At 30.8% G+C, this 14875-nt stretch overlaps 1 protein-coding gene across 4 annotated transcripts; it reads left to right on the forward strand.

Moving 5' to 3' along the window:
• The first annotated feature begins 3886 nt into the window (after positions 1-3886).
• On the forward strand, positions 3887-14093 carry LOC126772567 (ornithine aminotransferase, mitochondrial). Of its 4 annotated transcripts, none has more exons than XM_050492981.1 (10): positions 3887-3993; positions 4708-4814; positions 8754-8892; positions 9347-9515; positions 9925-10065; positions 10540-10699; positions 12014-12141; positions 12286-12363; positions 13320-13458; positions 13766-14093. In XM_050492981.1, the coding sequence occupies exons 2-10, from the start codon at positions 4709-4711 to the stop codon at positions 13930-13932; spliced, it is 1227 nt and encodes a 408-aa protein (XP_050348938.1). In that variant the 5' UTR covers positions 3887-3993; position 4708; the 3' UTR covers positions 13933-14093. The 4 variants fall into 4 exon arrangements, with proteins under 4 accessions (XP_050348938.1, XP_050348943.1, XP_050348927.1 ...); XM_050492986.1 differs by lacking the exon at positions 3887-3993 and adding an exon at positions 4178-4262; XM_050492970.1 differs by lacking the exon at positions 3887-3993 and adding an exon at positions 4308-4402.
• The last annotated feature ends 782 nt before the right edge of the window (positions 14094-14875 follow it).

Raw genomic sequence — 14875 nt, forward strand, 5'->3', positions numbered from 1 at the left:
CAGTATTGCTGTTTTGCGGTAGAATATCTGATGAGCAGGTGGTACCTACCCAGACGAGCTTGCACAAAGCCCTACCATCAGTAGGTAGATTTAGATTAGATTTAGAATTAGAATAATAATAAAAGAAATAATAAATTATTAGAGTATTTAATCAAAATTAATATAATATTTCAGCATTAAATGATAAAAAACTTTAAAATATATGTTTAGACAGTTTTTAATAGTTTTGTGGATTTTATGTATGCGAGAGGCTACTTACAACAGATAAATCAGCTTAGTGACGTTTGTATGTTTCTAGTATTACTTTTATTATTAATACACATAACGGCTACTAACTAAAACCGGAATAAACCAGTTCGTTTGAATTATCGTGTAAGTAGCTTTAGCAGTATCATTTTGTTAATTATTCTTTTCACACTAAGTAGTATATAGTAAAATATATAAAGTGAAAAAATACATAAAAATGACACAAGGAATATGAATGCTACGAGGAACAATTTAATGCCATGCCAGGATAGAGACGAAGCTTTAGATACAGTAACAGTACAGTAACAGCCTGTTAATGTCCCACTGCTGGGCTAAGGCCTCATCTCCCTTTTTGAGGAGAAGGTTTAGAGCTTATTCCACCACGCTGCTCCAATGCGGGTTGGTAGAATACACATGTGACAATTTCAATGAAATTAGACACACGCAGGTTTCCTCACGATGTTTTCCTTCACCGTCAAGCACGAGATGAATTATAAACACAAATTAAGCACACGAAAATTCAGTGGTGCTTGCCCGGGTTTGAACCCACGATCATCGGTAAGATTCACGCGTTCTAACCACTAGGCCATCTCGGCTCTTAGATACAGTATCAAAGCGAAATGTTTATTGACATAAATGATTTATCGGATAAAAGCTAACGAGAAGAAATGCTGAGTTAAAGAAATTCATGATTAAAAATACGCTTAATATAATATATAATGTATGATGCTAAGTACTTCCATAATATACAGTTAAAAGACGGTATTTATATTATTAAATATATAAGTATTATTTATCTACTAATTTGAATACCTACTGCCCATATTCGAATTACTTTAGCTACTATTTGAAATACAACTAAAGAATTTAGTTTTTTTTTCAAAAGTAATTGAAGTTGAATACAGTTTGTAATTGGTATTTCAAATACCTACTTAAATGAAATATTTTGTAATTAATTTTAATTTCAAAATACATTTTAACGAATAAATAGTTAGGTACATCACATCATTTAGTGATCTTATTAACGATAGTGAAAAATAAGCAGACTGGATGATTTTTTTATATGTATATATTTTTTGATATCGCTGAAAAAACGCCGTTACTAGCGATACCAATGCGGGAAGGCTATACTTAAAACTTTACAAATCTTCAATATGACAAAATTGGACAATTTTCTATAGAAAAAAATGTTGAATTGTGCTCTTGTAGGTACTTGTATCTACTGAATTCCAAATTTAAAATCAATATCAAAGGTTCGGAATGTATTTTGCAATTTGTATTTTGAATGTAAATGGTTAAAATATTGTATTTTATATTTCAAATACACGACTAGACTATTTTGTAATTTATATTTTAAAACAAAGCATGCATGCCCAGCGCTGAATATAAGTACGTCATTAAGTTCATGCGAAAGCTTTGTGAATAAAAATCTAACAGTCGACGTTTTAATCAAAATATGTTACGGGATCGGCCTTGAATGTAAATTCATTCTAGAGCGAGCGTCAGCGGCCCTTTGTATTTTTTGAGGAATTGCTATTTCAATAGTTTTGTTGATATAAGTAGTCTAATTATATATTTTTGTCAAATATCTTGATATTTATTGGTCGAAATAAGAAAAATGTTATAAAACTTGTAGAGAAGTTGGTCTTTGTATTTTTTTGCATAGTATAATAACATTATTTTTTTCTTATAATGCTTAACGACTTTCATAAGTATATCACGATATAATTATATCGATAGATAAAAATAATTTTTGAATGGGCCCTACATACATGTATGGCGGCCTTTACGTCAGCATTTCAACCGCAACCTTCTATCGAGCCGTAGCCTACCTATTGCGTATAAAGTCAATGCTCGTACCTATTTAGGTGAGATATATTTTATAGGACTAACTGTTTGTAATAAGAACAACTGCTGGTGATAGAGCTGTGTGCAAGCTCGTTTGGGTAGGTACCATCCACTCATCAGATTTCTTCCGCAAAACAGCAGTACTTGGTATTGTTGTATTCCGATTTAAGGGGTGAGTAAGCCAGTGTAATTACAGGCAAGAGGGACATAATATCTTAGTTCCCAAGGTTGGTGGCGCATAGGCGATGTAAGCGATGGTTAACATTTCTTTCAATGGCAATGTCTATGAGCGGTGGTGACCACTTACCATCAGGTGGCCCATATGCTCGCCTACCTATTCTATAAAAAAAGAAATTTTATCTATGGCCATATATATTTAAATATGACTTGCAGTGCTATTCCGTAAGAACTCACTTCATTACTCACCCGTGAAATGTTGACCGAACCGACTTATAAGTGATATGCGATTTTGACCCGTGTATTATTCAAATGTTATAATTATTATGGTTAATTTCGCATAGCACTCTTTGACGTTTCACGACAGTTTTCTACAGCCACGCTGGAAAGCCATTTTTAAAAATATTTGCTAAGAAATATGTAATAGATAATATAATAATAAATACTACATAATATTTCACGCAAAAAGTTCCCTTAGTTACTGAACTCCAACCTAAAATAGCCCTAAATATTTCGTAACTCAGATTTGTTAAGATTACCGAGAGGGGCAAGGCGATTGAATGACGTAACACTATAATATCTTTATTAATTTTACCCATAGAGTGCTAGAGCTGGCTGTCATTTTTATCTTACAATTTTTATACTTGGAGTCCTTAAATAATTCTAGTTCAGTGTTTTTACAGTAAACGTTCAAGGTCGAATTAAACTGCTACGTTCCTGGCGCAAAAAGTTGAATTTGTGATAACAACTTTTTAACTAAAGTAAACTTAACTAAAACGCATGCAATATGCGTTTTGGTTAAGTTTACTTAAGTTTTTTGACATTATAAACAAAATAATAAGAGACAGCAAACTTTAATATTACATACGTACTACCTTATGCCCACAACCTCGCCCGCATAGTTCTCATGCGCTTATTCATATACCTTGTAATGTACCTATTAACTATCTATAATTACTAGTAGGTACAAATTGATGAGTGTAAAAGGCCGTTTGAAAAATGGGTTTATGTGATATATCTTTAAGGGATAAATATTTTCTGCCGCTTTCTAGGTATTTTGAAGATATATAATACACACTTTATATATCTGTTAAAATTTATTTTTATACACATTCTTTGTACATCTGTTAAAATATTGGCAGCGTTCACATTGAAAACGGTTTTAGTTATTTCTCCGGCTACGTTGCTGTTAATATGATGTGATTAGCCTTGGCAAACTTATATTCATTATCGCTTAAATAATAATCAAATTACAAATAGGATTTATTCACGCCACACAATCACATACTTAGGAATACAAGTAAACTCTTACAAATTTTCATTGTAGTTTGGCCGATTTAATTTAAATAATAAAATCAATTGTTGTCTCTTCGACTAAAATCGGTGTAGTTTTCCGTTGTGTTGATTTTGGTTAGTCCAATTTAGTTGGTATGTGATAAAGCGTTCTAACTTATAAGTGCTGACAGTTCACAGCGGTCATACGGTCAGATCTGAATTGCTCGAGTATAACGTAACTAGCTCTCAAATTCCGAACTATAATTATACAAAGTCAAGGTTATTTTAAATTAGCATTTAACCTCTAACCGTTCTCATTTACCAAATATATTTTGAAAAGTAAATAAAAGTATTTAACGTGTAAATAATTTAAAATTTAAAGTTTATTTTTTTATATTAGTAAATATCTTTTATCGAGGAATATTATCATACACGTCGTGGCTGTAGGTAAGCGATGTAACTATATTTAGCAACGAGTCTTTGACATATTGTGATAAATTTAAAAGTGTAAATATAAATTTAATCTTTATTAAACATTAAGATTACAAGTAAGCTTATAATTGTTTATAATGGAAACTTTATTCTTCTTACTGGGTTAAACTTGAACAATTTGCTCATTGCCGGTCAAACGATATAGTAAACTGCTTCGCTTATCACAGTAATTTAAACTCGTATGTTTCTTGAAAATCTTTTTAGTATCGTTTCTTATCAAAAAGGTACTATATAAGATGCTTTATGAAGTTATAAACTGCACTAATAGATGTAACTTTGTGTATTAAACAACTGTTGTTTACAATTTATCTCGTGAAATTTGCTTTAAGATATAGGAATCGCTTCTTCGAATATACATTATAAGGTGTTTTATCTACATTGTTTGAAATTTTATTTTTTAATCATAATTACGTGCGTATTATTTGAAACTTTAATATAATAATTTATTTAATTTTATAACAAGTTTATAGGATAATATAATAACTTAATAATTTGAAATTTTTACTTTGTAATTAATTAAATATTCCTATTAGTTTATTTTAATACCTGTTAATAGCTGTTTTTTAAGGATTTTCGTTGCTAATATGTTGTAGAAGTAGCGAGGCATTTAGTTGTAAATTCTTAGGTGTATCTAGTGATTTATTATTTAAGTTATGCGTTTTTATACAGAATGGCCCAGCAAAACTCCCTATCGTCAAAGGAAATTTTCGCACTAGAAGATCAATATGGATGCCGAAATTACGCGCCGTTATCTGTTGCACTGTGCCGTGGAGAAGGTAGGGTTTTTTGATATAATACAATTTATGTTTAATGAATACTATTATCAGTGAAAATTAATTTATCACAAAATTAATTTCATGTTCGTCTTTTAAATATACAAAACTAAATTTGAAATAATTGTTATAAAAATTATTTTCATGTGGGGGGCCTAAAAAATTAATTTTAATAGTATTGAATAAAATTAAAATAACTAACATAAACTTGTAACTATTCTATTAATGATTTGTTTATTGAAATTACAATTAATCGTATATCAAATGATTTAGTCGCGCAGTTTTTAATATATCGTTTAAGTTATTTTCAATAAGACTATAATAATTAAGGGAATCATAAATAATAATAAATTTGACATATGTAAGTATATAAAAAATACCTCGTCTTATTGCGTTCATGGTGAAAGAAGGGTTCATTTGTCGCCCAGCGGATAGGATTAGCGATTCAACGGGGAAATGCTTCTAGCACTCTTGCTAACTTTCCACGCGGTCATGATTTCTACAGTAGGTTCCTATATGGACTATATAAGTGAATAAATATAATTTACTTATTAAAAAAAATATATCTAAGTTTTACTTTATTTAAAAATAATAAAAACTTTAACAATAACTCTATTACAAAATTAATAAAAATAAAGAAATCGCTCCCCAAATTAGAGTTAACGAAATATTTAAAAAAAAACAATGTAGATAGGTGATTGTATTCAACAGTAAAGTGTTTAATATCTTATAAAGTTGGTGAAATACAATATATTAAGAGTATTGTTAAAATATATATATATTATAAATATATTTTTCATCTTATATAAAATTAAAGAAATATAAATTAAAAATTGAGTAAACTTTAAATCATATTACATAGAACAATGTATACTTAAGCCAAAGTATGATGAAACATTTATTTTATGTAGGCATACAAATTGTATAAAGATGATGAAATGCGATAAATACCGTTTATTTTTGTTGATCACGAGAAGAGAATTCAATCGTTGATAAGAAACTGTCAATGTTAATATAAAATCTATATTAACAATAACCTTATCAAATTTCCTGACCTTATTAAGGATCATCTTCAACATGATACCATTGTACCAAATTATTGTCATATTTTAATCAGATTGATTGACAAACGTTGTTCATATTGAGTACGTACTAAAATTACATAAAAAACGCGTTACATTTTTAAAATTTTGCTTATAAACTAAATTTTGTTATACTGCACATTACAAAACGATGACATGATTATAAATATTATAATCCTTTAGATTTGCTGCCGTTGCGGCGGTAATTCTTTAAGCAGTACTTAGTACGATGTAAATGATTTATGTGCGTTTGCGTTTTGTTGCGCTAGCTGGGCGTATATCATACTATGGTACATATTGATTATAATATACATAACTAGGTACTTTTAAATAATGATATTTGATTTCTTGGTTTATATAAAACTTAAAATCACATTTCTTTTTTTGTAAGTCTTTTTTGTCAAAGTTAAATTCTAAGCATTTGCTTAAAAATCTCCTTGTTTACCCAGTTTTGTTGGTGGAATTTAGCCAACGCAAACTTGACACATCTTCAAAAACTCTCAGGCATGCAGGTTTTCTCGCAATGATATTTCTTATTCACCGTTAGGGCTTGAAAAGAATTACTAATGACTATAAAGGTCCTCCTGACCTATTTCGGCCACGGCGGCCAATCTCAAGATATCAACTGCGCAGGAGATATTATAGTACACAAGTGTGTGCGCAAACACAGGTACACTCTATTCTCTAACTCTCATAATCCGATGGGACGGCGATCCGCTACGACCGGAAAGAATTCAGACGCGGGACCAACGGCTTTACGTGGTTTTCCGAGGCACGGAAGTGCACACACTTCCAAATTCCAGACCTCGGGCTTATTGAGAATTTTTGACAGAAAAACCCAATAACTTTTTTTGGATCGACCTGGGATTTGAACCCAGGACCTCAGGGTTTGCGGCGTCGAGCTATCGAGACACTAGACCAACGAGGCAATAACTACTAATGACAATGACAAATGACACACTAGGTGACTCGACTATCGCTGGTTCCTTATAATTTTAATATATATATTTAATATTTTATATTTAATATATATTTAATATTTTGTATCTATAATTTAAATACAATTTAATTATAAAAAAATAAAATGTTATTTTGATCGCAGTTGCTGGAGAATTTTTGTATGTTGATATAATTGTATTTCGTGTAGGTATCTCGGTCTCGGTCTCTACCGATTTGGCTCAAATGTCGTATTTAGAAAAGGTTTTAAAAAGTTTAAGTGTTTGACCTATAAACTTAAAAAGCAAAATCAGAAAATAAGCTTTGTCCTTTTTTTTAAAAAATATTTCGGGTCGAACAATGTTCGATCGCCCAGGTATGTACTTGATGTTTTTTTTTTTTTTTTATAGAATAGGAAGGTGGACGAGCATTTGGGCCACCTGATGGTAAGTGGTCACCAAACGCCCTTAGACATTGGCATTGTAAGAAATGTCAACCATCGCTTATAGCCAATGCGCCACCAACCTTGGGAACTAAGATTTTATGTCCCTTGTGCCTGTAATTACACTGGCTCACTCACCCTTCAAACCGGAACACAACAATATCAAGTATTGCTGTTTTGCGGTAGAATATCTGATGAGTGGGTGGTACCTACCCAGACAGGCTTGCACAAAGCCCTACCACCAGTAGGGCGTAACGTAAACGTGGATAGCTATAACCTATAATGTGGGCTGCATTGGCACCAGTGGCGTAACTATTGGGTGGCAGGACTGACAAAAAGACATGGTCTCCGACCCGATGGGGCCCCTGGTCCGAAGGTGGTGTCTTAGCATTTTTAACAAAAATTCGTAAAAAATACAAATTTTATATGAGTAATAAAAAACAATTAATGTAAGACACAATTAAAGACTATTTAAAAATTTAAATATTAAGGATTTCAACGCATTCATAAGAAAAGGATGTCAATCAATTTTAGAACGCATCCATTAGTTGTTTCATTTTTTGTCGCGGTACTTTGGCGGTGCGGATGAGCCGACTTTTCCATTGCAAAATTCTATAAAATATCCATGCAGCCTCATTTCAGTCAAAAGTCCGATCTTTCATGTCTTAAAACATTTGAATATTTGTCTAGAAGAATTGGAAAGGTATCGACATGAATTGTTTGTAGCAATTCCTCTGACTACAGTTAGTGCTGAAAGATCATTTTCGAAACTAAAATTAATAAAAATTAAAAACCTTTTTAATAAACTATGTGACAAGACAAGCTTATACAAACATAACTTGGCTATTCTGTCTATAAAAACATCTATTGCTCGATCTTTAAACTTTGAAAATCTTATTGATACTTTTAATTAAGAAAAAAACTTTATTAATATAGATCTTATTAATATAAAATTGTTATTTTATTAAAATTATGTAATATATAAATATGCTTTTAAAAATAAAATTTATTAGGTATTTTACTAAAATGCACACAATGTTAATAGTAATGTCGTGTAACTACTTTATATTTAAGCGATTTATTAAAATCAAATTACAACATGATGATTTTTACTGGGAGGGCCCCATGCAATAAATTTGCTACGGGCCTTGGTATAGATACGTCACTAATTAGCTCGTAAATGTATAAGAACATTACATCGAGTAAGAGTTATTTGGTTGAACTTATTGTTTTATCTTCAAGAAAGCGGACTATACCAGAAATTTTACTGTTTCTTATCTTTCTCTCAAGTAGTAAACAAATACAATTATAATTATCTTATACAAATGGAAAGTTCTAAACTAAAGTTAATGCCAATAATTACAAAATATATTCGATTTTATTTATTTTATTATACACGTTTTATTATATAACTTTTTTAAATTGATAAAAGTAGCAAGTGAAAAATAAAATAAATACTTGATTAAAAATCCTTTTTCGCAGGTGTTTTCGTATGGGATGTTGAAGGCAAGAAATATTATGACTTTCTGAGCGCCTACTCAGCGGTAAATCAGGGTCACTGTCATCCTAGAATAGTAAAAGCACTAAAGGAACAGGCTGATAAATTGACACTCGTATCTAGGTTTGCGTTTCTAATATTTATTACTTTATTCCAGCGGATTTAATCTTATAATTATCTATCAGCCAACAGTGCAGAGCAAAAGTAAACAATTGCACTGCTTGTTATTTTACAATTTTATAAAATTATAAATTCAATTGATATTTACATACACAATACACAGCGACGACCCTAAATAGATGAGATAAGATAAGAGAAAGGGAGGAGAATGATGATCACAATTATAATTTTATTTTATTTTTATTATAATTGGGAAATATACAGTACACACCACATACATTATACGACAATTAACTCGTTCACATACAAGTCAAGTTTCCACTTAAAACTAATTCATGTATGACAGTAAACAAGCAATTTTGTAAATTATAAATAATAATTATGAAGATTCAAACAGTTAACAAACAGCAAAACAATAATATATATTTATATATATTTTATAATTTGTTATTTTCAGAGCATTTTATTCGGACCAGCTTGGTAAATATGAGAAATTCATGACAGAATTGCTGGGCTATGATAGATTGTTGCCAATGAATACCGGTGTCGAGGGAGGGGAGAGTGCATGCAAGATGGCTCGGAAATGGGGTTACGATGTCAAAAAGATACCAAAGGACCAGGCCAAGGTAAAAAATGAATTAAGAATTAAAAGATTTAGTATATATAATAAAAATATACATTTTTCATATACATTTTCACAATCAATAAAACAATCTGAAGTCACATTGTAAGTAGGTAAGTAATTTTTTTGCTTGTTAAAATCTACCATCATTTACTTAAGGTTATAGAGATAACATCATGAAGACAATGCACTTTTGATAACGTTGCATAATGGTTAAACATTGATGTTATATAAGTATGATAACAAATGCTGTATATTATACATTTAGTAACACATACGATTGTAATCGCTACTGATTGATGAGTTCATAAGGATTTCATGAATAGTGGGGGTTTTACGTAGCGTTTGAATAAACCTGAAAAAAATGTAATCAGATTGTTTTTCTTTGGTAATTAAAAAAATATATCTTTCAGATAATATTTGCAGAAGGTAATTTTTGGGGACGTACGCTGTCCGCCGTGTCGTCGTCGTCGGACCCCACTTGTTTCCAAGGTTTCGGTCCTTACATGCCCTGCTTCGAACTCGTCCCGTACAACAACATTCCAGCGCTAGAGGTGATTCACTTGATGATATAAACGCATGTGATGATGTACTTTAAACTTGAATGTTTCGCAAGATTAATCCTATAATCATGTTATATAATTGAATATTTTAGCGAACTTTTGTTGTGAATGCGCGATTATTTGTAAATATATTAAATTATACCTAACTCTACCTGCGTTATGCTTTTAAAATTTATTATATATATAATATAAATTATAAAAATAAATTAATTTAGTGATCTGCCGATCCACATCTTGGCGGAATAAGCTCTTATGCTTACTTCTCTTTATACAGAGAGGAGCATGCACCTTTGCCCAGTAGTGGGAAATTTACAGGTTGTGACTACTTCTACTAAAGTTAAAGGCTATCAAATTTTGAAAGAAAAAATAAATTATACATAATTTTAATTTTCTTTAACCAATAATTTTCATGTACTATTATATGTATGTATTATTGTTAAAAAAAGGGTTTTTCAAATATTCCAGAAAATGCTTCAAGATCCTACAGTCGCTGCATTTATGGTAGAACCTATTCAAGGAGAAGCTGGTGTCATTATTCCAGACGACGGTTATTTAAGGAAAGTTCGAGAACTCTGCACAAAGTACAACGTGCTTTGGATCGCGGACGAGGTGCAAACTGGATTAGGTAAGAAACTGATTATATTTCTTCACACTGATCATACTTCTTCAATAAACACCGACGTATTTTCCCAAAAAGGTATTTTCACCTGACACATACGACTCCTGAAATAAATTTATATATTATGCATAATTACTTTTAAAATTTAATAACTGCTTGATTAAAAATTTTATATTAAATTATAATAATAAAATATTAAATATAATGTTAAAAAACTATTTAAATTAAATTTTAAAATTGTTATTGATAAATATTATTATCTAAAAAAAATGTAATTATTTTTATTATTGTATTGTATTTTAAAATTTGTAAAGTTAAAAAATATGTTTTACTAACACTATATGGGCTAGTCCTGAAATAAAAAGTTTTATTATTATTATTATTAATCGAATGCAACAAAGTGCTATGCAATGCTAAAATTAACAACATTATATTTTGGACAAACACATATTTTTTTTCATGGAGGGTTTAAGTCACTCAATTTCAAGGCTTCTTTGTGACTAGTTACTAATATTTCTATTTTAGATCCATTTAAGCGTAAAACTTATGTTAGGTGTGGAGACGAAAACAGCCCAAAATTAGATATACCTAGTACTTAGGCATTTCATTTTAACGGGAACACGGGAACAGTGGGGGGTATGTGGGGTTCGTCGCTCGCTCGCTAGGCGCCGAGTGCGCCCCGAACATCGGAGTACCCACTAAAAAACCAACGGTACCCTTTTCGTCTTAACGAGGAGCGCCACGGGATCGCTTCCGCATGCTACCGTGAACCTTTACCTAGACCTAGTCAGGTCCGTTTTTTCCACACCTGATATCTTTGAGCTGTTATTCTACATACTGTTTATCTAAAAAGATACAAAAAATGTCAAGCATAACATAACAAGCATGACTTTTTCGTGTCTCAAACAAAACGTGAGCCGAATTTCATAACGATAGGCTGGGATGTGTGAGTCCACTAACAAAGCAATTTATTCCTAGAAATAATAATTATAAACGATAATCTTAACTAATAATTTGTTAAATCAATCAATTAACAGAAAACGAAAGAAAACATGTACAAACAAGTATATACTATTACCACTTACCATCAGGTGGAGTAGAGTCATTTGCCATCCCGGGATTATAAAAAAAATATACATATTACAACTTAAACAGTTAGTAGTAGTTCGGTGTTAAAATACGTGGTAAAACACTTTCAGTACAGGCGAATTTATTTTTTAACAAAAAAGTAATATCTCCTATGGACTCATGGCCTAAAGGAGTTATAAAGTTCAGAAGTTCTTTGTGAAAGCACTTTGTTTTGACTTGTTGATTGTGCAGGGCGAACTGGCAAGCTGTTGGCTGTTGAACACGAAGGAGTGAAGCCAGATATTCTTATTTTGGGAAAGGCGCTCAGTGGTGGAGTACTTCCAGTTTCAGCTGTCTTGGCCAATAACAACGTTATGAACGTAAGTTTTCATATAGTTACGAATTCAATCAATTATAATTTAAACAGTATTTTTTACGTCAGATTGAATTTGTTATATTTTTACAGTACTCTCTAATAATGTGGATGTGTTAAATCGAAATTACTGAATTGATTATTCTTAAAGGTAATAACGCCTGGAACACACGGGTCGACGTACGGCGGCAACCCCCTCGCGTGCGCTGTCGCCACAGAGGCCATTAAGGTAATTAATTGCGTAATCTTTTTTATGAAATTTAAAATTCTTATTAAATTTGCGAAGAACCGGAGTAAGTAATTTACCGTGATATAGATATTATATTTGTCGTATCGATAATTTGTTCTATAAAAATATTTTATGTTATTCATGAACATATACAACATTGTCGATTATATAATTAAAAACTATACTTTAGTTCATGTTTAGGATGAAAACTATAAGAATGGTCTTCTATATTCTTTTATACCCTTCTACATCATGTGGATGTAACTAGCCAGCCGAGCCGCATCTACATCAGTTGCCATTCTTATATTATATTTTTATTGCATATACTTAAGACAGCATCTATGAATTTCTGTTGCTTCTACGCCTTTTTCGCTTTTCAAGAACGTTAAGAATTTAACAATTTAAATGAACGAATTTTATATGCTTTATATATAATTTCATTTATTTAGACATAAATGTAATTGTAGTTAGTAGATAGTGTTGTAAGTGACACGTATAACAATAATTATAATCACAAAGACACAAATGATTACTACTATTTTAAGTAAATTATGTTATGTACATAAAGCTAAAATATTAGTAATTTCAAGTAGTTAGCACATTACCATGAATAAAGTATGATAAATTGAAATTATTTCGTTATATACTTACTAAAATATGTTTAAAAATTGTATTGTAATTAATTTAGCGCTACTTAAAATTACTTTGCAGTGAATGCACAAAAACTGTCACTCGAAGTTGTTTTCTTTATAATATGGATAGCCTTAAATGTATTAGATTTCTGATGACGGCATGTATCGTATAACTATCGGAAATTCTATTCTTGCATCTCATTTATTAAAATTCGTTGAAAACGCCTAATCAATGTATATCACTTAATAAAACACGAACAAATGGGAAAACAATATTTGAAATATTAGTATTTCAAATATTGTTTTATATGTTTTTTATAACAGGTATTGTTAGAAGAGAAATTGTGTGAAAATTCAGAGAGACTTGAAAAAGTGTTTCGAGAGGAGCTGGAGAAGATCCCCAAGTCCAAGGTGGTGAACATCCGTGGCAGAGGACTTATGTTTGCAATCGATGTCCACGAGAGTACGTGTATTTTATAATTATCTTATTATAATAGAAGAATAATTTGTGATGGTTCTTTAATGATTACAATATATAAGAGATCCCGATAGGGAACTGCTTATTAGTAGCGGTCGATGTCAGGAACATAAATCTTGTCCTACAATTGAAAAAAATATGGTTACCCTTAAATTTATTTAATATTAAATATTGTGAGGTATAGTTATAAAAAAGATATAGAAATTTTATTAAAATATTTGAAAATCTAAGTTAACGCAAAGACATGGAAACTATCGCGAAGTATATTAACTTTATTTTTTATTTCATGAAGGTATTCCTGCATACGATATTTGTCTCCGACTAAAAGAAGCGGGTCTGTTGGCGAAGACAACCCACGGTCAAACGATCCGTCTCGCGCCGCCTCTCGTCATCTCCGAAGAACAGCTGCGACAGGGAGCGAGCATCATCCAACACGTGTTCCAAACTTATCAGAAATAATATACATATTTATTTATACTAATAATATAACTATATTATTTATTAATAAAAAACAACTAAAAACCCTTAGTATTGAAAACGTATTGTAACTAAATAATTGTATTGCCATATTCTATTATTATGATTTCATACCTATTGGAATAATTACTGATTAAATAGTAACAAAAAAAAAACAAAGTGTGTTATTTAAAAACAATCTCAACGTTTCTATTTAAAAACAGTTAAGCGATTTTTCAAACTGAAATAGATTCATATGTTACTGGTAAGCGTTACGCGAAGCAGGTTTTGATCCTACTGTTCCCAGATTTTTGTATGTCTAGAATGATTGGAGTTATATAAATATTTGTCTTGTTTAACAGTTCGTGTAATGAAAGAGTATCCTAATAAGGTTTTTAAGAATGAAAATAATCATATTAATTAAATAATATCTCTTACTTACATAACCCAAAATCCACTCAACGAGGTCAAGGTAAGCTCTAAATAAAATAAAGCAAATTTATATATTTATAAATGCTAAATACCCCTCATCATGAGATCTCCTAAGCTGCTCGATTGACTTAAAATTTGTCACAATTACTCCTCCGACGTAGACGCTTACTAAGAACGGATTTTACGCAAATCCTATCCAAAATATTTATTCTTTTCTTATCTAACCGTGCGAAGCCGGGACGGGAAGCTAGCATTTTATATAAGTACATGCTTATATAATTATTAAAATATAAATATCACGTGGCAACATTTACAAGTATGTATCGGGCAGTCGTCATCAATTGGCTGCCTGAATCATTACATGTATTAAAAATGTTATAATTTTAGACGAGCGTCATACACGTAAATGCAGAATTGTTCTCATAATCACGATTACGATTATAATCCTAAATTGTACGCATAGACTACCAATTTGGATGGATGGAATTAAAAATAATTTTACATAGTACGTTGA

This window comes from Nymphalis io, chromosome 1 (genome assembly GCF_905147045.1).
Source record: "Nymphalis io chromosome 1, ilAglIoxx1.1, whole genome shotgun sequence".
Taxonomy (NCBI): domain Eukaryota; kingdom Metazoa; phylum Arthropoda; class Insecta; order Lepidoptera; family Nymphalidae; genus Nymphalis; species Nymphalis io.